Source organism: Eublepharis macularius, chromosome 16, assembly GCF_028583425.1.
Source record: "Eublepharis macularius isolate TG4126 chromosome 16, MPM_Emac_v1.0, whole genome shotgun sequence".
NCBI classification, from domain to species: domain Eukaryota; kingdom Metazoa; phylum Chordata; class Lepidosauria; order Squamata; family Eublepharidae; genus Eublepharis; species Eublepharis macularius.
Genome location: NC_072805.1, coordinates 27,809,145 through 27,833,577, shown reverse-complemented (window position 1 = coordinate 27,833,577; position 24,433 = coordinate 27,809,145). Strand labels below are relative to the sequence as shown.

The 24,433-nt window shown below is 45.9% G+C and overlaps 1 protein-coding gene across 1 annotated transcript in view; it reads left to right on the top strand.

Moving 5' to 3' along the window:
• CDH8 (cadherin 8) overlaps positions 1-24,433 on the top strand; it is a 348,996-nt gene that overhangs the window by 79,895 nt on the left and 244,668 nt on the right. The window contains exon 2 of the mRNA XM_055000337.1: positions 6,161-6,455. Within this exon, the coding sequence (XP_054856312.1) occupies positions 6,161-6,455 (295 nt within the window). The remainder of the gene's footprint in view (positions 1-6,160; positions 6,456-24,433) is intronic.

Genomic DNA, 24,433 nt, shown 5'->3' with positions numbered 1-24,433 from the left:
TGGAATTTTCTGGTACTGTGTCTTTATGTCAGTTAAGATCTAGCAATTAGCCTTTGGTGGAAAGGAAGGTGGCAAGGAGAAAATGCAAATAGTCTATAAAGCTCATCAAAATTATTTTGTTATCTCCATGGGACGGATACCGTTAATTTATGGAGATCTTGGGTCTTTCTGTTGACATCGGTCGTAAGCTGCTTATAACAGACCCCACATTATATTTTACAAAACAAATAAGAATTTTGTGCCTCGACATTCAGGCAGCTGAAGGAGATTTTCATTCAGTACTTAGAATGTGTCTTTGTCACTACAACTCCATGGCCTAATTTCTATTGAGGTAGTAAGCCTGTGTGTGACTGTTCAAGACTATATGTGAGGGCTCATTTGACAGAATACAGTTATGTGCAGGGTTAAAAAAGAAATTCATATACTTCATACATTACCATATCATAGAGAAGGTTTCTCTCTTTGACAACTAGATTGTACCTTTAGGGAGACTTTTTATATTAGTTTGTCTGACCTTTATAGATTCAATTAAGAGCCTAGAGGTTATACTTGATCAATTGCTAGAAAAGCAGATTAAGGTAACTGCAAAAAAAAAATGCTTTCTACAACCCCAGTCTAATTTGAAAGATAGTCCCCTACCTTAACATGGCTGATCTGGCCACCTGGATCCATGCCACGATAATATCAAGACGTGTCTACTGTAATAGGTCCCCCCTCTAAGTTAACTGGAGACTCTAGTTGGTGCAGAATGCTACAGCTCGGCTATTATTGGGAACTAGAATATCATGAATATCACTCCTATCCTGCAGTCACTCCATTGGCTACCTATCAGCTACCAGGCTCAATTCAGAGCATTGGCTATCACATACAATGTTCTTCATAGCCTTGGTCCATCTTATCTATGGGACCACCTCTCTCCCTATGTTCCACCACAGCAGCTTCACTCATCTGAACAGGGACCTTCTGCAGGTGCCACCTTGCACATAGACAAAATCAACAGTTGCCTGTACATGTGCGTTGTTTGAGGTGGCCCCCACCTTATAGAAAGGCCTTCCTGAAGAGGTCAGGAAAATTCCCACTCTCCTGGCTTTCTGCAAACGATGCAAAACTGAATTACTCAAGAGGGTTTTTTTTTACTCAGATACGGGTGCTGTACTGTAAGAAAGTGGTTTCAAAAAGATGTAAAAGGATAGGGACTATAGACTTTACTACTACGTACGGTCTGTTGCTGTATGTGTGATTCTACTAGGTGGTTTCTATGTTGTTTAATATGTCAGTCTCAGAATTGCTTATGCTCTGTTTTACAAGATCTTAGATTCTTGTTAGTTTTAAATCTCTGTAATTTTTTTATTTATATGCCCTATTCTATTGTTTAGTGAAATGTCTTTGAAACTGACTTTAGTGATTCACACTGTGTAATCTGCCTTGAGTCTCAGTGAAAAAGGTGGACTATAAATAATGTAAACAAACCTGCAGTGGGAAGTGACATGGCCCAAACACCACTCCTATGCATTCTCAGATGATCTTTCACTGGACGTTGATCTCCCTTCTCCCAACACAGTGTTCTGTATCTATTTTTCAAGTGCCAACGGGGGTGGTCAGAGTATAGTTCTGATTACAGTAACTAGTGTGAAGAGGAAAGCTACAGGTATAGAGAATAAATTTGTGTTTCTGACATCTGTGAAGTCTTTGCCAGCCTGGAAATTCACATTCATTTATCCTTTCTCGCTCGCTCTCTGTCATTCATCATGGCCCTACATAATTATGAGCTTAATGATCTTTAACCTTGACATGAGCAAAAGGCTCTGAATCTTGACAATCACTTTACGTTTTCATACATATTTTATAGAACTGAAGAAATGCTTCTTGGGGACAAAATTGTCACACTTAATGACTTCAGAGATGGGTTTTTTTACTCTTTTTTTTGGGCTGTGACAGAAATGACAATGGTTTTGGGGGAAGATAATGGCACCAAGTATGGTGCAAGCTGACTGGTTTGCTCATTTGCAGAGGTCACCTATAGTAATGTTGTTCAATTAAGACTAAATAGCACATGAATGGTTTTCAAGTAACTGGTTTTGTGTGCTTTGAGTGCAGCCAGAGTTAGTAATGACAACAACAACGGCAACATTCTATTTATATACTGCCCTTCAGGACGACTTAACACCCGCTCAGAGTGGTTTACAAAGTATGTCATTATTATCCCCACAACAATCACCCTGTGAGGAGGGTGGAGCTGAGAGAGCTCTGAGAAGTTGCGACTGACCCAAGGTCATGCAGCTGGCTTCAAGCGGAGGAGTGGGGAATCAAACCCGGTTGTCCAGATTAGGGTCCTGCCACTCTTAACCACTACACAAAACTAACTAGAACATCTGTACTTTATTTTAAAATGGAGAACGTATATTTATTTGGTTGGCCAAGACCACGGCTATACAGCCCGGAAAATCCACAACAACCATCGTTCTCCGGCCGTGAAAGCCTTCGACAATACATCGTTTATTTATTTACTTGTTTATTTATTAGCCACGTTTGTACCTTGCAGAACTCAAAGGAGCATAGAATGTAAATAACACAAGAAACATAAAAACACATAACGTAGCCATTTGAAACCACAATTTAAACTACCAGAAGCACAAACTAGTTGAATGATGTCCTGAATAAAACTGTCTTCAGTTGCCTCCTAAAGGTCAAGGGGGCCAGGCACATCTCCCTGGGCAGACCATTCATGGGGCTGCTATAAAAAAGGCTTTCTCTTGTGTACTCACTAAACAAGCTTCTTTTATTGATGGGACAGTCAGGAGGGTCTATCTCTGTGATCTTAACTCTTGGGAAGGAATAAATGGGAGAAGATGGGCTTGAGGGTGGATTAATAGCCAATGCAATTGCTACAGTATCAGGGTTACATGCTCCTAGTAGTTGGCCCCAAAAACAGTCTAGCCACAACATTCTACCCTAGCCATAGTATTCCAACAGTCCCAAGTTGATGGTCATTTTTGCCTGGGAGCCTGCCAGTCACATGAATCAGGAACATGATACGTGCAGTCACCATTTTATATTGGGTAATGAGTGGATTTTCCATGCGGGTACAGGTTTCATTCACACAAACGAGAACCTTTTAATCCAGATTTTCTTTGTTTCTGTGTGCTGCTAAAATATCAATGTTATGATGGAAGAAGAAGCCTGTGCTTGTCGGCACAGAAAGTTTTTCTCAGAGAACTCCAGTGCAGTTATGACCATCAAAATCCTCTTCTGATGCTCTGATCTGCATAGCTGCTGCTCTTTCAGTACAGTTTTTCAATGCCCTGAATTTTCTCGAGTGAATGCCTTGTATAAGCTAAAATTGTTAGGGGCTGTGTTTGAGTGGAAGAGCATCTGCTTTGCTTGCAGAAGGTCCCTGATTCAATAACTGGCATCTCCATGGGTAACAATTTTCTAGTTGCTGATGTATTGCATGTACTTAACTGGAAAATCTATGTGCTATCCAATGAACACAAGACAGTGGCAAAATGTATTGCTGTCCCAGTATAAATGGCTGGTGAGTGATTGGAATAGCTGCAGAATTATTATTGGAGTAAACCCAGAGAGAAGTGAGGGGCAATTCTCTGCATATTTATCTAGAAGTGAACCCCACTGGATACAGCAATGCTCATTCTAGATTAAACCTGCATAGAACTAAATCCCTGCCTTCTAGTCCCCATCGTTTTATGAAGATCACTGGCTGATCCTGGACCAGAAAGCCCCATCACACCCCCAAAAAGATGCTTCAAGGATAAAATGGGGAGGAGAGAGAACTATTTATTAGGAGTGTGAACAAATAAAGTTTCTGTTTCAGTTCCGGGCCAGGGTGGGGTTGTGGAATAATTGCATTCTATTACTTGTTTGTTCCAGGTCAGCTGGCTCAGAACTGATCTTTTGTTTGTTTGTTTGTTTGAGTCCACCACACACATTAGCTGCACATGCACATATGTATGCTGTTCTTTTCAAGCTGGGTGGGGAAACGAGGCTCTGGGGCAGCTGCTTTCATGCTTCACCAAAACCAGCATCAACTGTTAGTCCTGCTCCAGGACTAAAACACTGATTCACTGAGTTGTTCCTCAGGCATAATTATGCACACACAAGAGCATAAGGCAAGTGGAAAAGTGGCAGCGGGGCATTTCAAAGTAGGAGAGCGCTCCAACCAGTGCAGTGCAACATTAAAAACAAGCCTGTTTCATGTTCACTTTTTCTTTTTCTATAGTGCTCATAACTTATTCTGCTGTTGCCTGTTGGTTTCACGTTTCCTTGTGTTTTGCTCCCACAATGAGGGGCAGATCTAAACCTATCCTTTTGATGCTCAGAGTTCCATTGCAAAAAGAGGCATTCTCACTGCCAATCTTCTGCATTGCCCAAGTGCAGGCAGACACACAGGCAGGCATAATGATTGACTGACCCCCATCCACCACCAAAATAACCTATGTTTTCCCAGTAAGTTTTCTTTTTGTTATGGGGGCAGGCAGGATTGTTTTTGAAATGGCAGAGTAGGTACACATTTGGCATTTGACTCAGACAAGGAGGGAGCCTTGAAAGACTACAGAAGCAATCCTAAATAGATCTATTCAGATGTCAATCCCATGTTATTCAACAGTGATTACTCCCAGAGAAGGCTCTTTAGAATCGCAGACTTTGATTGAAGTCTCCCTTCTAAATGTTTCCAAAGCTAAGAAGAGGGGACCCTTTGCTTTATATGCAGAACATCTCAGGTATAATGTAAGAATTATATAATGAGGACAAAAGTGGGGTATAAATGAAGGGCATTTTTATACCCCATTTAATAAGAAATGTCTTATTAAAACAATGCAGAAAAGGATTCTATGTGATCATACATGTATATGTCGTGATTGCTTTTTTGTAGATTAATTATCATTAATAATGTAGGTGGAAGAAATCATGCAAATGGATGGAAGGAAATTAAAGCTGAAACACACAACTCATTTTCCATTCAAGAATTAATTTTGGAGATCATTTTAGTTCAAATGAGGTTAAAGAAGAATGGAACTCAGTGCACAGGAAAATTCTGCAACAATTAAAAAAATGGACACCTCAGTCACCATTTGTGTGTTATATTCAGAACTCTTTGTTTTTTTAAAAAAATGAAACCACACACAGCCATGACTTACGTGTATGATGTCAAGCTATGAATAATATGAGATTACTTTAAATCCATAGTGCAGTGTTGGAATCCAGGGACTGCTTTCCGTTAGGAGAGTAAATCCCGACAACATGGAAAGTACTTTAACAGTGAAATCCTAAGCAGAGTTACTACAGTCTAAGCCCACTGATTTCAGTGGGCTTGGACTGGAGTCACTGTCTAGGATTTCACTGTAGAAATGATTAATAATGATTAATATAATAATTCCAGGGATTCTTACATAGGATGACTTGCGGAGATTTGCAACAATGTTCAAGAAGCTGATTTATTTTGAAGGACTCCTTCCCCATTTGGTAGCTTGTTTCTGTAAAACAGTTCTAGGTGTAGCCCTTTGGAAATGAATTTGTTGTTGTTGTTGTTGTTGTTGTTGAATTAAACAACTGAGTCAAACTGAAGGCTCTTTTATCAGCGCCGGCAATTACAGTAAATTTGGTGAAATTACAGTAAATTTGGTGAAAGTACTGCATTTTTTTTTCTGAAAACCCCTCTCCCCCTTTCAAGAAACTGAACAGGAAAAAAAAAATCAACGTTTGAAAATAAATCAAGGGATTAAATGAAAATTATATCTTAATGCTTCATCCCCTCTTTGATGTCCTCATTTAGGATGTTCAGTGCTTTTGTTCATTGGGGTGATAATAGAACAGAAGATATATACATTACAGAAGAGAAGATATATATATATATATATATATATATATATATATATATATATATATATATATATATATATATATATATAACAGCTGTTTTATAAAAACAGAAATGTCTAATTATACTTACGATTACATTTAATTCTGATTAGCGTACATGCAAATCCTTCTTATCCTGATGCCTGCAAATCAATATGGATTCTTAACATTTGGATAAAGGTGCAAACAAAGAAGAGGAGCATGTGACAAAGCCTGAACAAAAGCCAAAAGGCCAAACACAACATTTTAAAAAAATCATTAAAATGATTACTTGTCATTTCAGCTACACACAGACTTGGATCCTGGAAGCAGCAAGATCAAGTATATCCTATCGGGTGATGGAGCTGGAACTATCTTTGTGATTAATGACAAGACAGGGGACATTCATGCAATGAAAAGACTTGACCGGGAAGAAAAAGCCGAATACACGCTAACGGCCCAAGCTGTCGATAGGGATACAAACAAACCTCTGGAGCCTCCTTCAGAATTCATCATTAAGGTTCAAGACATCAATGACAATGCACCAGAGTTTGTCGATGGTCCGTATCATGCAACTGTTCCAGAAATGTCCATTGTAGGTATGTATGCAAGCCACATAGTACTCTCGTGAATCCCGATTTAAATATTAGTCAGTATGCTTGAAGCAAACTGTTGATCAGCCAAAAAGTATAATTTTTATTTAACTCCTACCTCTCGTTGGAATCTCCATTCTTAGCTAGAGATCTGAATGACTATTATTGTACGGGAGTGTTGTTTTTTCCTTTACTCAACAATAATTTCAGTGGGTTACATTTGTATTCCAATTGTGCCTTTGTGGTTAAAATGTTGTTGCTGAAACAGATTTATCAAGATTTGTTCCAACGCACCACTTTAATCCTGCTGATATCTTGTTATCTTGGTGATGCTTAATTGTCTTTTTGTGTGCAATCTTCTACACAGATGTGCCAGTTGTGATATGTGGCTACATATTTATTTTCCCTTCTACTGATAATTAGCTTGGAAAGCTAAAATCAAAGATGTTGTATCTGGGAACTGATGGTGAGACCATCGAGCAGATTTAACCAATTCGATATTTGACCAGAGAAGAGGCATAGGAAGGAAGAATCTGGAAAAGGAAGAGAGGAATAAAATAAGTTGTTTGTCGTTAACTTATTCAAACATCAGTTAGATGGGGACTCTATGTCAGTGGTAGAGTACATGCTTTTCTGGGGATCTCCTTCAGTAGAAGAACAGGACTTGGCTTCTCCTACCCTTCCTGTTTCAGGCCTAAGCATGGCCAGAGGTGTGAGCATTTTGGTGTGTCCTGAACAATAAAAAACAAGGGATAAGATCCAGACTAAATTTTCCAATGCCAGAATGGAAAATTTCCTGCCTCCCCAGTGCAGGTTACTGATCTCTCCCAATGCTACTCCTGGAGGATGGAGATCTAGAAATAGAAGGGCTCTCAGCATGAGTATACCAGCCAAGTGAGGTCCAAAACCAGATAGAGAGTTGTACTGAATTTCCTTTTTGTCACTGGTTAATTGTCTGTAGATATATAAGATGCTTTTCTGTAACTGTTCTGTAACCTGTTTTGAGTCCCCAGTGAGAAGAAAAGTGGGATATAATTACTTAAATAAATACATATGTACACGCGGTGAGGTTAGTTGGCCAGACAAGTACAAGGGAATGAAAAAACAATAGTAAGTCAGGAAGAAAGCTGAGGTCAGAATTCAATAAAGATGAGTTAGAACACTGTGATGGGGAAAGGAAAACAGGAAAGACTTCCAGGGCCACATAGGAGAACAGAGTGAGAAAAGGAAGATTGAGCTCCCCCGTGCTTCACACCTGGCCAATTTGGGCACCAAGTGGGCCCCAAACCCGAGGGTTGATGAAGGGGGGAGCTTTCACTAAGGCCTCAAGCTCAAAGGAGTCCTCAAATTTAGGAACTCATTTGGCATTCAGTAACTTCCACACATTCTTTTAATTTGCAAAAGAACTCACATTATTTCTTAGACTTTAATGTCATGTTTTGTTTTCATGCCTCTTTATTTTTTAATTTTATTAGGAGGGAAGTGGCGTAGGCTTCTTTGGACTTCTGAAGAGACATCTTTGGGCCTAAGGAATTCACTGAGCCTAGCCCTGGAATAGAACTACCAGGGTGCTGGGTTCCACCTTAGTTCACAGTGTTTGGTTATTTACTTAGCATATTTATTTATCTATTCATTTTATTCGCTTTATACCCTGCCCTCCCCACAGATGGGCTCAGGGCGGCTAACAACATTAAAAGATACATTAAAATCACAAAAAACATAAAATCAGTAATAATTTTTTTAAATCATTAAAATAGTCCAGGAGCAGGCTATTTAAACAAATATTGGGAGTCTGTATACGGGCATAGCGGATGGCCGAGGGCAGCCCCAGAAGAAGTGGTGGTCTTAGATGGAAGAAGGAGGACACCCACTGGCACTCAGCTGAAGGCCTGGCAGAACATCTCTGTTTTACAGGCCCTGCGAAACTGTAACAGGTCCCGCAGGGCCTGGATCTCCAGCAGGAGAGCGTTCCACCAGACTGAGGTCAGGGAAGAAAAAGCCCTGGCCCTGGTTGAGGCCAGACGGATGTGCTTCGGGCTGGGGACCACCAGGAGTTGCTGGTCTGCAGAGCGCAACACCCTGCAAGGGACGTAATGGAGGAGGCGGTCCCACAGGTATGCAGGTCCCAGTCCGTGAAGGGCTTTAAACACCAAGGTAAATTGATGATTTACTCACTTATTTACTTGTTTATCCTGCCTAGGGGTGCCATTCCCCAACCCAGGGAAGGGGATCCTCTGCTCCCACCCTCCCCCGCTCCCACTTACTTGGCCAGCAGGGGTTGTGCTTCCAAGGGCACCCCTCCATGTGGCATGGCTCACCCCCGTGTGGCATGGGGTGTCCCTGGGTGGCATAGCATGCTCTGGTGCCCACAGCGGGCCCAGTTCAGGCTGAATAACACCCTGATGTGGGCCAATTCAGTTCCTTGGTGAGTGCAGGAGCACTCATAGGCCGCCCTTTGACCTGCGTGATGATGTCACTTCCCTGAAGTGACATCATCATGCAAGCCGGGAACACGTGTGCACTGTGCACACATGTGAAAAACAAATGCATGAACACTGTGAGGTAAGTGCCAGGCTCCCACTCTCCCACCAGGGGAGTCAGGGGACTTGCCAATCCTAATCCTTCCCCTTTTCCAAATCATCCTCCTTATTTTATCCTGTCAATGACTCCATGGCATATGTTAAGCTGACAGTGTCTGGTGCAAAAACACCCAGTGAGTTCAAGTCCAGCATCCAAATATTGTAGAAAAACAACTTTGTCTGGTAAGCTGTCTGAAGCAGTTTATGTGGTTCTATTGTTTTTCATTGTGCTGACTGCAAATCAAGGGGGTGGGAGAAATGTGCTAATATTGCTAGAACCACATAATATTTTTTTTAAATGAATAGCTTGCTATGCCTCTACATTATAAGCAACTTTGTTATTTGTATCTCTGAACCAATCCTAACTTCACTAGTCACTTTGCATTTATCGTGTGTTTGCATCAAGATTTGTGACAGAGAAATTGATGATTTTGAAAGCAATACAATTTTAGAAATGCATACACTAGATTTCCTTACATCTGTAAAGGAAAAAAAATAAGGCTCTCTTTATTTTGTATTTGAACAACATCAATTTTTAGATTTTTTTTCACTATAAGTTAATGTGGGGCAAATCCATTTCAGGTGAGTGCCAGTTAGGATTCCACGAAAGATGACGGCCAGCTCTTTAAAAACTCTTATTTCCCTAGGGCCAATGCACCCACTGTGTTTCCTATCCTGTAGTTCTCTTGGTCTCCTAAAACATAAAGCAGCAAAACTGGATGCTTGTAGCACCGTAAGAGAGAAGAGGCAACAGATGCCAGTAGTATTTATTTACAATGCAATGCTATGCAGGGTTACTCCAGTCTGAGCCCCCTGGAATCCATGAGCTCAGACTAGGGATTCTCCTCCCCCACACCAAAATGGCATGCACACACACCCCACAGGTCCTGAAGGCACACTTCAGTTGTAAACTGAAAGCTATGGGGTTTCAATGGGGCCAAATTGGCCCCAGACATTGTGACAATGCTATATTTGGGGCCGAGTTTTGCCCTGCTGAGCCAGTTTTCAGTAACTGGCAGGACCTATGAAGCGTGCACAAAGAAGAATTGTAGGTCCCTGCCTGCCTAGCAATCCCTGTACCCCACTTTGACATTAAGGGGGGGGAGCTGGCAACCCTAGCTTAAACTGGATAAATTCTGATATGACTAGGGTTGCCAGGTCCCTTAAGTCGCCCCGCGGGAGACTGGGACGCTTGCGCTTACCGTGTGCTTGCTTTGGAATTCTCCCTCGTGTGCGTGCTTAGCACATGCATGCTCCTGGACATGCATGATGACATCACTTCCAGGAAGTGACATCATGTGGGTCAAAGGGTGGCCCGAGAGTGCAAGCACGCTCCCCAAAGGGCTGAAACATCCCCCACAGGCCTGATTTGGCCCGAAATGGGCCTGTTGTGGGGTGTGGGAGCGTGCCGTGCTGCCCAGGGGTATGCCCGCACCACCAGGGGGTGCCCTAGGGGGCATGCCCCCCTGCTGGCCAGGTAAATGAGGGTGGGGGGAGGAGGTGGGAGCAGGGGATTCCCAGCCTCGGTGGGGGAATTGCAAGCCTAGATATGACTGTACCTGTTGGTTACTAAAATATAGTGGAATCCTGCCTTTCCACCGAAGTGACGAGTTAGCTCATAAGGACGGGATTGGAGCTTGCCAGCTGGCCTGGAAAAAAAAAAAGGTCCTGCCCCTTGAATAAATATATTATTTATTTATTGAATCTTTTTTACCTTTTCTTTCCTTGTGGTTCAAGGCAGCTTACAATAGTTGATTAAAAACATTTGCAGTTATAACTAGAGATGGACACGAACCGAAATACGAACCAAAGTTTGTCACAAATTGGGCCAGTTTTTGGTTTGCAGCGGTTCATCAGAGCTCATTTCTGAAGAACCGTGATGAACTGCAATGATTTTTAGAGCATTGGGGGGGGGGGTTCATCACTGCAGACAGCCTGGTGCAGGTCAATATGCTACCTAGACAACTGGGGGGATGGGCTTTCTGCAGAACTTCTGCAGCCTCACAAGTGACGTATTCATGAACCAAATGAACTGGTTCATGAACTGGGCAAGTTCATGGTGGTTCATGGTTCATGAAATGCAATGAACCACAAACCGCAACAAACCGCCATTTTCCCAGTTTGTGCCCGCCTCTAGTTATAACCCTAATAAAATAAAAATGCTGAAATGCTCGCTATGCAGAGATCGGAATCTTTTCACAGTGTGGAACAAGATGACATCATCAGTTGTTTGCTGCAGATTAAATTGATTTTAAAGGGATGGGGCCATTTTAAAGATTGGCAAGCCTATCTGGGGCTATGCCAAGTTTAAGAGTCCCCGTAGCATTACCTCCAAAATATAATTTAATAATATTTGGTTTTAAAAAAAATATTTAGAGGCCCTCATAATATGAGGTCCTAAACAGAGGTTTATTTAGCTTCTTTGTAAATCCAGATGTGTTAGGAAAGACTTAAAATGTGGTAGATTAACAATCCAACCCTAAACAGAGTTGCTCGCTTCTAAGTCTATTAACTTCAACGTTTAGGATTGCACCATAAGAGATCCTTAAACTAGCTGAAGAATGTTGTTTTTTACGATCAACCTTGTATGATTTACTAAAGGGAAGCTGAGAACAATGTGTGTGTGTTTTTTTTTAGTAATTGCTACAAAGCTGTCAGAGAGAGAGAGATGCTCATAAATGTTTACTTGAAGAAGTGCCCAGCCACTTTCAAAGCATGGCTGCATCTTGTCAGAGTTTTGAAAACAATAGACTTCTGTATTTCAGTTTTAAAGCAGAATTGCGGCTGGATACATTAACGCAAGAGGCCAGAACTGTCATTTTGTTGACAGCCTGTAGACTGAGTTGTACAAAGCCACCTTCCAGTCTCAGCGGAGTGGGCCTGGGAGCTCTGGCAGAGTGAAGATCAAACTGGCTTGTCAATTTTAGCCCTTTCCGAAGTTTGATATTCTAGTTTTTTTAAATCACTTCTGTTGAAATGGTCAGCAGAGTTCTCGGCCGCAGAGTCGAGCTCGTGTGACTCCAGCATGGTTTTAATATGTCCATCTCTTTAAATATGCAGCAAAGCAACCACAAAGAAGACCTTGGAACAGACATGTTTGCTTAGCTAACTTTTTGGCAGAAAGACTAAATGCTTGCATGAACCAGGGTGCTTGGTGTTTTGAGAAGGAACAGGAAAAAAAAAATCCCAGTGGGTATGTGAATGTGTTGGTAAGGACCAGAATTCAAACATCTGTACACCTAAGATGTACAGTTTTTGAGGAGAGGCTGTGCTTCAGTGGTACCACATGGTGAGAGGTCTGGAGACCAAGTCCTATAAGGAAAGGTTGAACCTGGAGAGGAGATGATTTAGAGGTGATATGATAACCATCTTCAAGTACTTGAAGGGCTGTCATATAGAAGATGGTGCGAAGTTATTTTCTGTTGCCCCAGAAGGTTGGACCAGAACCAACAGGTTGAAATTAAATCAAAAGAGTTTTCAATTAAACATTAGGAAGAACTTCTGGACAGTTACAGCAGTCGCTCAGTGGAACAGACTTCCTTGGGAGGTGGTTGGCTCTCCTTCTTTGGAGGATTTTAAGTAGAGGTTAGATGTCTATTGGACAGCAATGCCGATTCTGTGAACCTAGGCAGATCATGAGAGGGAGAGCAGGAAGGGTTACATCAGTGCTTAGTTCTTGTGGCTCCTTCTTACATGCCCAGGGTAATGCCGATTGCCACTATGGAGTCAGGCAGCAATTTTCCTCGGGCCAGTTCGGCTAGAGATCCTAATGGTGTTTTGCCATCTTCTGGGAATGGAGCAGGGGTCACTGGATGTGTGTAGGAGAAGGGGAGGTAGTTGTGAATTTCCTGCATTGTGCAGGGGATTGGACTCGATGACCCTGGAGATCCCTTCTAACCCTATGATTCTATGATCTACTTGGAATTCATAAGGTCATGTACTCAATCCCGAACATTTCTAATTGAAAGGGTAAGGTAGCAAGCGATGTGAAAAACCTCTGCCTGAGGCTTTGGAGAGCTGCTGCCAGCTGAGTGGTGAGTATTGACCAAGGCAGACCAGCACTCTGACTCAGTATTAGGCAGTTTCATGTGTATTCATAACAAATCAGGGATGTGTAATTCAGTATATCTGGTCCAAAAATATGCCCCCCAAATATCTTATTGGTATTTGGGGGATTTATTTGGGAATCCCAATCAAATCCACAATTCTTGGATAGACTGGTATTGGCTTTCATGGGTAATTCTGAAAATATTTGGAAATAACTAGGTCCAATATTTCTTATGGGCAAATCTTTCTGGGTGGTTGGAGGGGCTGTATTCGGAGTAAACTACACCAAAATTGCAGTAGACTGAGGACCTGACATCACAGGCCTGCACTCCTGAAGCTGCAGCCAAGAATCATGATTGGACAGACAGAGCTCTCCCTAACTAGCAGTCTCAGAGTCTCCCCTAGGGTTGTCAGCTCCAAGTTGGGAAATTCCTGGAGATCTGGGGGGTAAAATCTGGAGAAACCTGGAGAAAGTTGGGTTTGGGGAAGGAAAAGACCTTGGCATGGCATAATTCCATAGAGTCCACCCCCTCAAAGTAGCCATTTTCTACAGATGAATTGATCTCTGTGGCCTGGAGATCAGTTGTAATTCTGGGAGATCTCCAGCTACTACCTGGAGGCTGGCAACACTAGTCTCCCCCTACCCTCCATACTCCAATGAAAGAAAATCTCCAAAAGCTGTTGCAAACAGCTGCAGCTTCAGTAGTAACTGCCTGTGATGCCAGCAGGGCTCATTTTGAGGGGGAATGCACAGGAATGCAGTTCCAGCAGTTCCCCAAAGAGGTCACATGTCAGGTGGCCCCACCCATCTGACTCTCAGCCATTTTGGGCCCTTTTGGCCTGGATTGTGGCTAAAACAGCCTGGATTGGGCCTCTGATGGGTGGTGGATCACTCTCTTGCTCATCAGCAGCCTGATCCTGACCTTTTTGGGCCCCTTTTCAGCCATTTTCAGCACCTTTTTTGCCATTTTGGGCCCAATTTTGGCCCTGAATGGCCAGGATTGGGTCCAAAACAGCCAGAATAAGTGATGTCAGGGGGAGTGGCATATGCAAATCAGTTATACTAATGACACACTTCCGGTGATGGCAAGAGGCATGGCATATGCTAATAAGTTATGCTAATAAGTTCCTCCAGCTCTTTTTCTACGAAATGACCCCTGGATGCCAGGTTGGTTCTGCTGGGATTCTCTGGTTCTGTTGGGTTTTGTTCTTTTTTGGGAGGCTTTGGGCCAATGGTTGCTCTTGTGTGTTTGGTTAAGGCTCCTCTGTCCTGGTGAAAGCATTGAATTCCTCCCACCCCCATAGGCAACAATGGAAAGTGACCGGGAGCACTTTGTTCAAGGGCTCGTGGAATTGCATCCCTTGATCCAATCTTGACTCATTTGTGGGGGCTTCAAAGGAAAACCAACCATCACCCTCCTGCAATTTTGGTGTAATTTGCATGAAAAATAACCCCTCCAGCCCCTGGAAAGTTTCCCCGTGAGCAATAATACTGCGAAATATATCCAGGTTCCTGGAAAAAAATAGATCTGAATATTAAACCTGTATTATGGGGCCCAAATGTTGAGAATACAGATATTTATTGCCTACCTGAATCTGTAAAATACTGTTGTTGTTTTAGTGCACATTCCTATGATAAACCTCTTTTGAAAGGAGGGATATGTGTTTGTGTAAATGTGTATTTGTAATTAGGAATGATTTCAAATTTCTCATCCCTGCTGTTTTGAACATGAATTTTACCTCTGCCTTCTACAAATTCAGTTGAGCTTATTTCAGCTCCACTCCAATAACCATGATACACAAATCAAACATAAGACATTTACTGACGCACAAATGACAGTTAGGGGTGTGTGATTCGGTATTCCTGAGCTGAATATATAAACCCCCAAAATACCTTTTTGGTATTAAATGGGATATATCTGCATATATCTGGTTTATTTGAATAAATAATCCCATTCCCAAATAATCTAGATATTTTGGGGGATATCCAGGAATCTTCTTTTAAAGGATACAGCAGCTTGTTTCCCCCTTTTTGCAGGCTTCCCAGGCAACAGGAGGATGGGGGAGGGAGGCAGTATTATGATGTGTGTATCTCCGTCAGTGTTGTTTGCTTGCTATATGCCATTGCTAGGTCTAGCAGCTTCCTTGGTATTAATGGCTTTTGAAGATGGATGCTGGGATTCTCTGGTTGATATTGGTTTTGTTGGGCTTGCATTGACCCTTGGTTCTGCCTGGCAATTTTGAGTGGTACTAGCTCTGTTGGGCTTGTAACAATGCCCCTTTTTTCAGCTGAAGTCTGCTGGGTCTCTTGGGTTTGACATTGATTCTTGTGGGATTCTCTGGTTTTATATTGATTATGTTGGGATTTGTTTGTTCTGTTTATTTTGGCAAGCTTTTGGTCATTGATTGCTGTTGTGTGTTTGGCTAAGGCTTCTTATGTCCTGGAGAAAGCCTTAGATTTTGACCCAATGGAAAGTGGCTGGGGCAGCTTGTCCATGGACCTGTAGAATTGGGCCCTTTGGTCCAATTTGCTTAAAACATGAGGATTCTTTAGTTGACAGGCTAAAATTTTGGCATAGTTTGTTTGAAAAATGACTCCCCCTCACCCCAGACTCCAGGAAAAATGTCCCCCTAAGGAATAATGGTGCCAAATATATTCGTAATATTCATAATAAAACCCGAATCAGAATACTGTACCAGTATTTTGTCCCTGAATATTGGGAATGCCAAAGATATATAGTATTCCAGATACCTGAATCCAAGTAATATCTTTTGAATAAATGCATACCCCTAATGACAATGAAAAAAACGCATACATTTTACAGGAAGCATTTGGTACAAGGTCTTAGAAAATCAAAACACACTCTTGCACAGACATGGCCCTCATTAATTGCATTGTAACTGCATGTGATAAGAGTTTTGCCACTCATGTTTTCATTTTTACCACAAAGCAATTATGAAATCACAAATTTGGATGAGTTAGAAAAGTTAAGAAATCCAGGATTCCAGCAAAATATATCGAGGTCCAGGTTAAACCTTGCAAGATAATACTGTATCCAAAAACAGACTATATAACTTTACTCTCACAAAGCCATACCCTTTCAAATTAAGGAATTTGCTTGAATCTGTCCCCCCCCCCCAATAAGACTGATGCTACTGCATTACATCTGGCTAGAGTAAAACCCTTTTGCTTTCTAGGGATAGTCAAAAAAGAAAGATATTTAACATGACAGTTTATTCAATTAGTTAATTTGTAAGACCACAGAGAACCTTTTATAAATTGATGCCATGATTCAATATTCTTGAACTATTTTCTGTTTTCTTCTGCCAGATATTTCCTGTAAAATGCGTATATTTCTGTAAAATGTATACATTTTTTCATTACCTTTGGTGCATTAATAAATCTGTATTCTATATATGGTATATGTACGTGAGGAATAGAAACAGTAAACACAACCCACAGAAATCTACAAACCCAGCAGGGAAAAACAGAGGACTAAACCCAGGGCATTTTTTCATCTGGAACGCGGTGGAACAGAGTTCTGGAACCTCTTGAAAATGGTCACATGGCTGGTGGCCCCACCCCCTGATCTCCAGACAGAGGGGAGTTTAGATCACCCTCCGCACCGCTCAGTGTGCCGCCACTCTGTCTGGAGATCAGGGGGCGGGGCCACCAGCCATGTGATCATTTTCTCCGAGGGCAACCCACTGAGTTCCACCACCTCCTTTCCCAGAAAAAAAGCCCTGGGTAACCTTTTAACAACATACACCTTAGCTGGGTCTGCACATGAGTGAACATTGCACTGCCGTTGCGCTGTCATAACCACTCACTTCCTGATTATCTTGTTCATACAGGAGAATCCAGGAGGTGAATGATTATGATAGCACAGCAATAGTGCACTATCCAGTAATGTGTGGATCCAGACATTCATTCATTCCTCTTAAAGGCAAGTAATTGTGTAAAAAAACCCCACCTTGCTCTTTGCCTTTTTTTTTATAGCGAAACCTTTCCAAGGTCTCCTGTTTTCACCCTTACACACTGAAGAAGTTCAAAGTGATCAATTTTTACCCTTCTTTCTTTGCAAGCCCCATTCGGAGCAGGTGTTTTTAAGCAGTGCATCTATGTCCCATTGAATTACTTGGGTGATGAATGACTGTAAAAGTGGTTCAGCCTAAACAGTCAATTCTCACTCTTAACCTTTGATGTAGCAAAAATTCAAGCCAGAGAGCTCGAAGCGGAGATTCTTACTGCTTTAGCAGTTTTCCTATTGCTGCCAGGTCCACTGTTCTCCTTCACGCTTTTAGCCAACTGCAAGATACATGCACACTCCTTAGGAGCTTTTATGACTAAGGGTGAAAAAAATGTGGGTTTTGATGGGAGGTTGCAGTGGAAAGGCTGCAGCTCAATGTCAGAAAGCATGGTTTGCCGCAGAATGTTGCCAGTTCGATCTTTTGTATCTCCAGTTAAAAGATCTCCTATAGAGATTCTTGGAAAGATCTTTCTCGGCCTGATATTCTGGAGTTACTGTCACTCTTAACAAAGCTAGTTGAGTAAGTAGTCTGACATGGTATGGGATTTTGAATTTTGAGAATTACTTACTCAAAATTTGTCCTTACTTTTATTTGACTACTGTTATATCTGCAACATGCCCTGACCTGGCTAACCCAGGCAAGCCTGATCTTGTCAGATCTCAGAAGCTAAGCAGAGTCAGCCTTGGTTAGTAATTGGATGGGAGACTCCAATGTAGGCTGGGGTTGGTTGCAGAGGCAGGCATTGGTAAGCCATCTGTTAGTCTCTTGCCATGAAAAACCCACCAGAGGTTTTAGGGAGGGAAGGACAATGTGAGAGCTGCTGGATTTTATACATTGAACCTGGTTTCATTACACTACTTGTTTTATATTGTGATGTAATCCACTCTGAGCCTACTCTGCAGGGAGAGCAGAATATAACAAATAAACAAACAACAACAACAACAACAATAATAATAATAAAGTCAACTGTGACTTGACAGCACTCTCTACCACCATCACATCTGCAACATACTGTCTCTTATATCAAGATGCTTTGCCCCCATATTCGGAAAGAAGAGACGGACACAAGGCTTGGGTGAAACAGGGCCATTTATTGACCAAAGAAATCTAATTTTAAACTAGGAACTAGTAACGGCAAGGGTGTAACTAGCGGTACAGTTCGAGCAAGAAGGTCACTCTGACCAGCTCCTCATACTGCATGGGCGAGCAACCCCCTGCCCTAGGCGCGAGCCATGCAATGCATGGCTGTAACCCAGCCGGCCAGGCGAATGGTTCCCCCCTTCAAAGCGCCATACACCCCAGCCGTAAAGCCCGAGGGAAGGCCTTTTCCAGGGGGTCCCAAGGGCAGTCTGCCCTCTCAGCTGGCAGCCGTAAAGCCCGCCAGCCGATCCGAGACAGACCCCCATTCCCCACCAATGGGGATGTGCCACCGGGTGCTCACCAGCCCGCTCTGCCTACCCCGGCTAACCTGCCAACTCAACATAAACAGTAACCAACCTCCCACAAACTTGGCAGTACAAGGTAGGCGAAAAACACCTCTCACCAATGGCCAATCCGGTGAGAGGCGAAAAAATTCCTACCTGGCCCTGACCAGCGACCGGATATACCTGTACTGCCAAAACCAGGGGCGCGGAGGGCGGGACGAGCTTCCCCGAGGACTGCACGGAGGGGAAAGGCGGGGTAAGCCTATAACGGCTTCAAGCCCCGCCCCAGCCAAACACCCGGATGCCCGGGAAAGCCGTCCACTCTCCCTCCGTGCATGCGTGCAAACGGAGGCACCCGGGTAAGCGCGCAGGCGCGCTCCGGGAGTGCCTTTTTGCCCCCATATTCGGAAAGAAGAGACGGACACAAGGCTTGGGTGAAACAGGGCCATTTATTGACCAAAGAAATCTAATTTTAAACTAGGAACTAGTAACGGCAAGGGTGTAACTAGCGGTACAGTTCGAGCAAGAAGGTCACTCTGACCAGCTCCTCATACTGCATGGGCGAGCAACCCCCTGCCCTAGGCGCGAGCCATGCAATGCATGGCTGTAACCCAGCCGGCCAGGCGAATGGTTCCCCCCTTCAAAGCGCCATACACCCCAGCCGTAAAGCCCGAGGGAAGGCCTTTTCCAGGGGGTCCCAAGGGCAGTCTGCCCTCTCAGCTGGCAGCCGTAAAGCCCGCCAGCCGATCCGAGACAGACCCCCATTCCCCACCAATGGGGATGTGCCACCGGGTGCTCACCAGCCCGCTCTGCCTACCCCGGCTAACCTGCCAACTCAACATAAACAGTAACCAACCTCCCACAAACTTGGCAGTACAAGGTAGGCGAAAAACACCTCTCACCAATGGCCAATCCGGTGAGAGGCGAAAAAATTCCTACCTGGCCCTGACCAGCGACCGGATATACCTGTACTGCCAAAACCAGGGGCGCGGAGGGCGGGACGAGCTTCCCCGAGGACTGCACGGAGGGGAAAGGCGGGGTAAGCCTATAACGGCTTCAAGCCCCGCCCCAGCCAAACACCCGGATGCCCGGGAAAGCCGTCCACTCTCCCTCCGTGCATGCGTGCAAACGGAGGCACCCGGGTAAGCGCGCAGGCGCGCTCCGGGAGTGCCTTTTTGCCCCCATATTCGGAAAGAAGAGACGGACACAAGGCTTGGGTGAAACAGGGCCATTTATTGACCAAAGAAATCTAATTTTAAACTAGGAACTAGTAACGGCAAGGGTGTAACTAGCGGTACAGTTCGAGCAAGAAGGTCACTCTGACCAGCTCCTCATACTGCATGGGCGAGCAACCCCCTGCCCTAGGCGCGAGCCATGCAATGCATGGCTGTAACCCAGCCGGCCAGGCGAATGGTTCCCCCCTTCAAAGCGCCATACACCCCAGCCGTAAAGCCCGAGGGAAGGCCTTTTCCAGGGGGTCCCAAGGGCAGTCTGCCCTCTCAGCTGGCAGCCGTAAAGCCCGCCAGCCGATCCGAGACAGACCCCCATTCCCCACCAATGGGGATGTGCCACCGGGTGCTCACCAGCCCGCTCTGCCTACCCCGGCTAACCTGCCACCGTTAGGGCCAAGCCTCTGCTTAGGCCCTAACGCCCCACATCTCCTGCAGGGCTAACCACAACCCTTGCCGCAAATTATCCAAAAATATCTCATTGCCCCGACAGGACAGGTGGACACCATCTCCCCGGTAGAGGTCAGCATATGTGTCCCTAATCTGGGGATGGGGTAAATAGACCCCTAGCCCCGCACCCAAAGCCTTAAACATGGCCTTATTGGCCTTACGCCTAGCCCGTTCGACCCCCTCATGATCCAAAGCCTCCCTCCACACACGACGTGGGAGGATGGCAGACCACATTATCAGGACTCCCGGCCAACGCTGCCTGATAAACTTCAAATCGGCCTGTGCCTGCAGCGTAAGGGCCTTTCCTTTGACCCAACCTAAATCATTCCCACCTAAATGTATCACTAAGAAATGCGGGGGAGGTGCACACCGTCCCTCGAACAAGAGAGGCAACAGGCCCGGCCACCGCAGGCCCCGACGGCCCTGCCACTCAATCTGCGCCCATCGACTGAGGCCAAGCTGGGACCCCAAATGCGTCCTCTTAGCCTGATGGGCGGCCCAGAAAATCATGCTGTGCCCGCAGATGAGGATCCGACACCTCCCACGGCGAACCACAGCACCTGAAGAAGAAAGGCACAATCAGCACATATCATCACGGGGCAGGCAGAGGACGGACATACCCACGGTATGCCGCCGACCGCCACCGCCCTACCTTGCGAATGGCTGCTTCAGGGTAGCCCATCGCAGCAGCTGTAGAAGCCGCCCCTATTCTAAATGAATGGGTACAGAACTTGAAACCCACAAGACCAAGCTTACCCAAAGCCTTCTCGGTAACCGACCAAAACTGGTACCGAGTCAGTGGGGACCCATCACAATGGCGAAATAAGAGACCTTCGCCAGAACCACGCTTCTCAAGATACAAGCGCAACCCACGTACCGGGCACAACTCAGTGTCAACACAAGACCCAAGCTGAACCACAGACCCCTTGCAGTGCTGGTCGGTTTTGGACCTTCTGATCCGGAGTGAAACTGCATCCCCAGCAAACTGAACGTCTTGCACCAACAGCGCACGCTGTGATGAGTCCGTACGGGACTGGGCCACCAACTCCCCAATTCTGAGGGCCCCAAAGAAGGCCGTGAAAAAGCGCGGCTTCGTAGTCAGAAGAGCATACTGACTGCCAGGTGTCACCTAACCCCTTAAGGATGGATGGAGAAATAGGCTGCCTGGCGTCAGGCCGAAAACCTACCTCACGAGACCAACCCTCCAGCATTTTGCGCAGCCTAAAATCCCCGGTCACCTCCTGGAAACCCCGTGCCTTGCTAACAAAGGCTAGGGCAGCCAAAAGCCCTCTAATGGACTTCACAGAGAGGCCGCCTAACTTCCTATTAACGCAAAATTCCATGAGGTGCTCCACTGGAATAGGCCAGATCTGCTCCAAGCCAGCCTCCAATCGGAAGCCCACAAACTGCCGCACAGCGCGATCATACGACCTTCTTGTGCTAGGGGCGATGGCTAAACGGATGGCTCAGTGAACTTCGTCCCTCCAAGACTCCACAACTCCAGAGGCATCAGGGATGGCATGGGATCGGCCTCGGGGGCAAGCTGACGAAACCGCTCCATCTGCTGGCGAGACAGAGCGTCCGCCACACCATTATCAATACCGGGAACATGTCGTGCCCTGAAGAGAATGTTAAGCTGAAGGCAATGGAGCGTGAATGGCCTGACCAATCGCATGACCCTAGGCGATCTGGCTGAAAGGGAGTTGATCACATGAACCACAGCCATGTTGTCGCACCAAAAGTGGACAGCATGGTTTGCAAGCTCGTCTCCCCACAACCATAGTGCCACCAAGATTGGAAAAAATTCCAAAAACGTTAAATCCTTGGTGATGCCCCGAGTATGCCAAGCTGCTGGCCAGGATTCAGCGCACCAATGACCCCGAAAAAAGACACCGAAGCCCGTAGCCCCAGAGGCATCCGATGCCACCCGCAGCTCTGCCTCTAGCAACAGCTCCTCCCGCCACATCAGAACTCCATTAAAGGACGAGAGAAAGTCCTCCCAAACTTTAAGGTCTTCCCTGATCCCTAGCGACAGCCTAACTCTATGGTGGGGCAGACGTAGCCCCGACATGGCGTCACACAGGCGCCTCAAAAAGGCCCTTCCCGGCGCCACCGCCTTACATGCGAAGTTCAGGTGACCTACGAGCTGTTGCAGCTCGCGGAGGGAAGCCTTACGTTTGCCCAGAAGCGCTGCCAAGCGCATCCGCAAATCAACCACCTTAACAAATGGCAAACGAAAGGTCTGCGAGACAGTGTCAATCTCAATCCCCAGGTACGTAAGGACCTGAACTGGACCCTCAGTCTTTTCATGGGCCAGGGGGACCCCGAGCTCATCCGCCAAGGCCATGAAGCCCGCCAGCAACCGGGCGCATTGGCCCGTTCCACGGGGTCCACAAAAAATAAAATCATCAAGGTAGTGGGCGGAGTCATGGCATTGCTGCCTCTGACGCAAGGCCCACTCCAAAAATGAACTAAATTTCTCGAAGGCTGCGCAGGAAACAGAACACCCCATAGGGAGTGCCCTATCCATATAAAATCGGCCACCAAAGGAAAAACCTAGCAGCTCGAAGTCCCCAGGGTGAACAGGAAGAAGGCGAAATGCAGACTTGATGTCGCATTTAGCCATCTCCGCACCCAGACCATTGCGCTTCACCATCCTAACAGCCTCGTCAAAGGACGTGTACCGAACAGTACACAGATGATCCGGAATGGCATCGTTAACTGAGTCCCCTCGGGGAAAGGACAGGTGATGTATCAATCGATACTCACCAGCTGCCTTCTTAGGCACAACCCCCAGAGGGGACACCCTCAAGTTAGGCACAGGAGGAACCGCAAAGGGGCCTAAAACCCGCCCCTCGGCACATTCCTTGGAAATTTTAAGTCGAACAACCTCCTCCAAGCCGTTCACTGAACGCAAATTTGACGACATGAAGGGGGCCCGAGGGCCCTGAAAGGGAATACGAAAACCATGTGTAAAACCATCCAACAAGTAAAGCGCGGATGCGTGGTCGAGGTATCCCCGCAAGACTCTAGCCAGAGCCTTCAGATTTATGGGGGTAGGGCCCCTTATCAACAGCTGGCTGACTTGACCCGCCTCCAGGGCGCTTACCTCCCCCCCGAGGCTTGGGGCGAGGGCAGGCGGAAAAGGGGTGGGAACCCCTGCACCTTGGGCACTCGTGCTTAAACCCACACCCCTTCCTGGAACACACACCCTGATATGCGAAGTCCCAACAAAGCAGTCGGGGCTGAACCGACTGCCCCGCTGAGGCGCGGGTACCAGCAGGGGTGTTAAGTTTGTGCAACAAAAGCCCGCTATCAGCCCTATCGCCCAGATTGGGCTTGGCCGGGGCCATCAACTGCAACCATAGCTGCTGATGGATCCGGTCCCAAGGTAAAGTGGGGTCGGCAGCAGCGCGCATGCGGAACTCTTCGTCGTACTGCATCCAAGCAGCACCGACGAAGTCCGTATATCCCCTGAAAACAATATCAATATATTGAAACAAGGGTGCCGCCCGCTGGGGTTGAGCCCGGGCAATAACCCCGGCGTAAATCAGCATGCCAGGCAGCCAATTGGACCATGTACGGTCCACCTTGCGCCTTTTAAGTCTCTCCTTGTCGCGATCGTCCATGTCCTCCTTATCCTTCTTTTCCAGCTCCCGGAAAAGAAGGGTAAAGACATCGACAAACTCGCCCCGGAGTATCTTGTCCCTGGTGGCTGGGGTCAGATGATCTCCCAATGGGAGAGCTGCATCTCCAAACGGAGTAGCCCTGTAGGGCAAAGCCCCCAACGGAGTAGGCTGATAGTAAGGGCCAACTTGATAATGAGGCCAGAGGCATTGGGGTTGCGCAAAAGGTTGCACACCCAAGCCAGCACCAGCAGAGGCCGAAGCCGTGCCCGGAGTAGAGCAGGGGGGCACAAACCCCTGCTGAACTGGAGGAACCTGCTGACCCCAAGGCTGCCATTGTCCCGCACCAACCAACTGCGGCTGGTAAGAGTGCCCAGGCCAAACAGCCGACCCAGCAGTAGGGGCGTGCACAAACTGCGATCCCCAACTGGCCGGGCTGGCAGCTGTGCCAACTGGCCCCCAGGGCCAAGAGTGTGATGTAAGTGGTGCAGGAGACTTACCCTCCAGCTCGGGCTGATCCACTGCAACCGCGATCGGAGGGATCTCAGCCACTTCAGCAACCTCCTCCTCAATGTGCGCAGCACTCCCAGCAGCCCC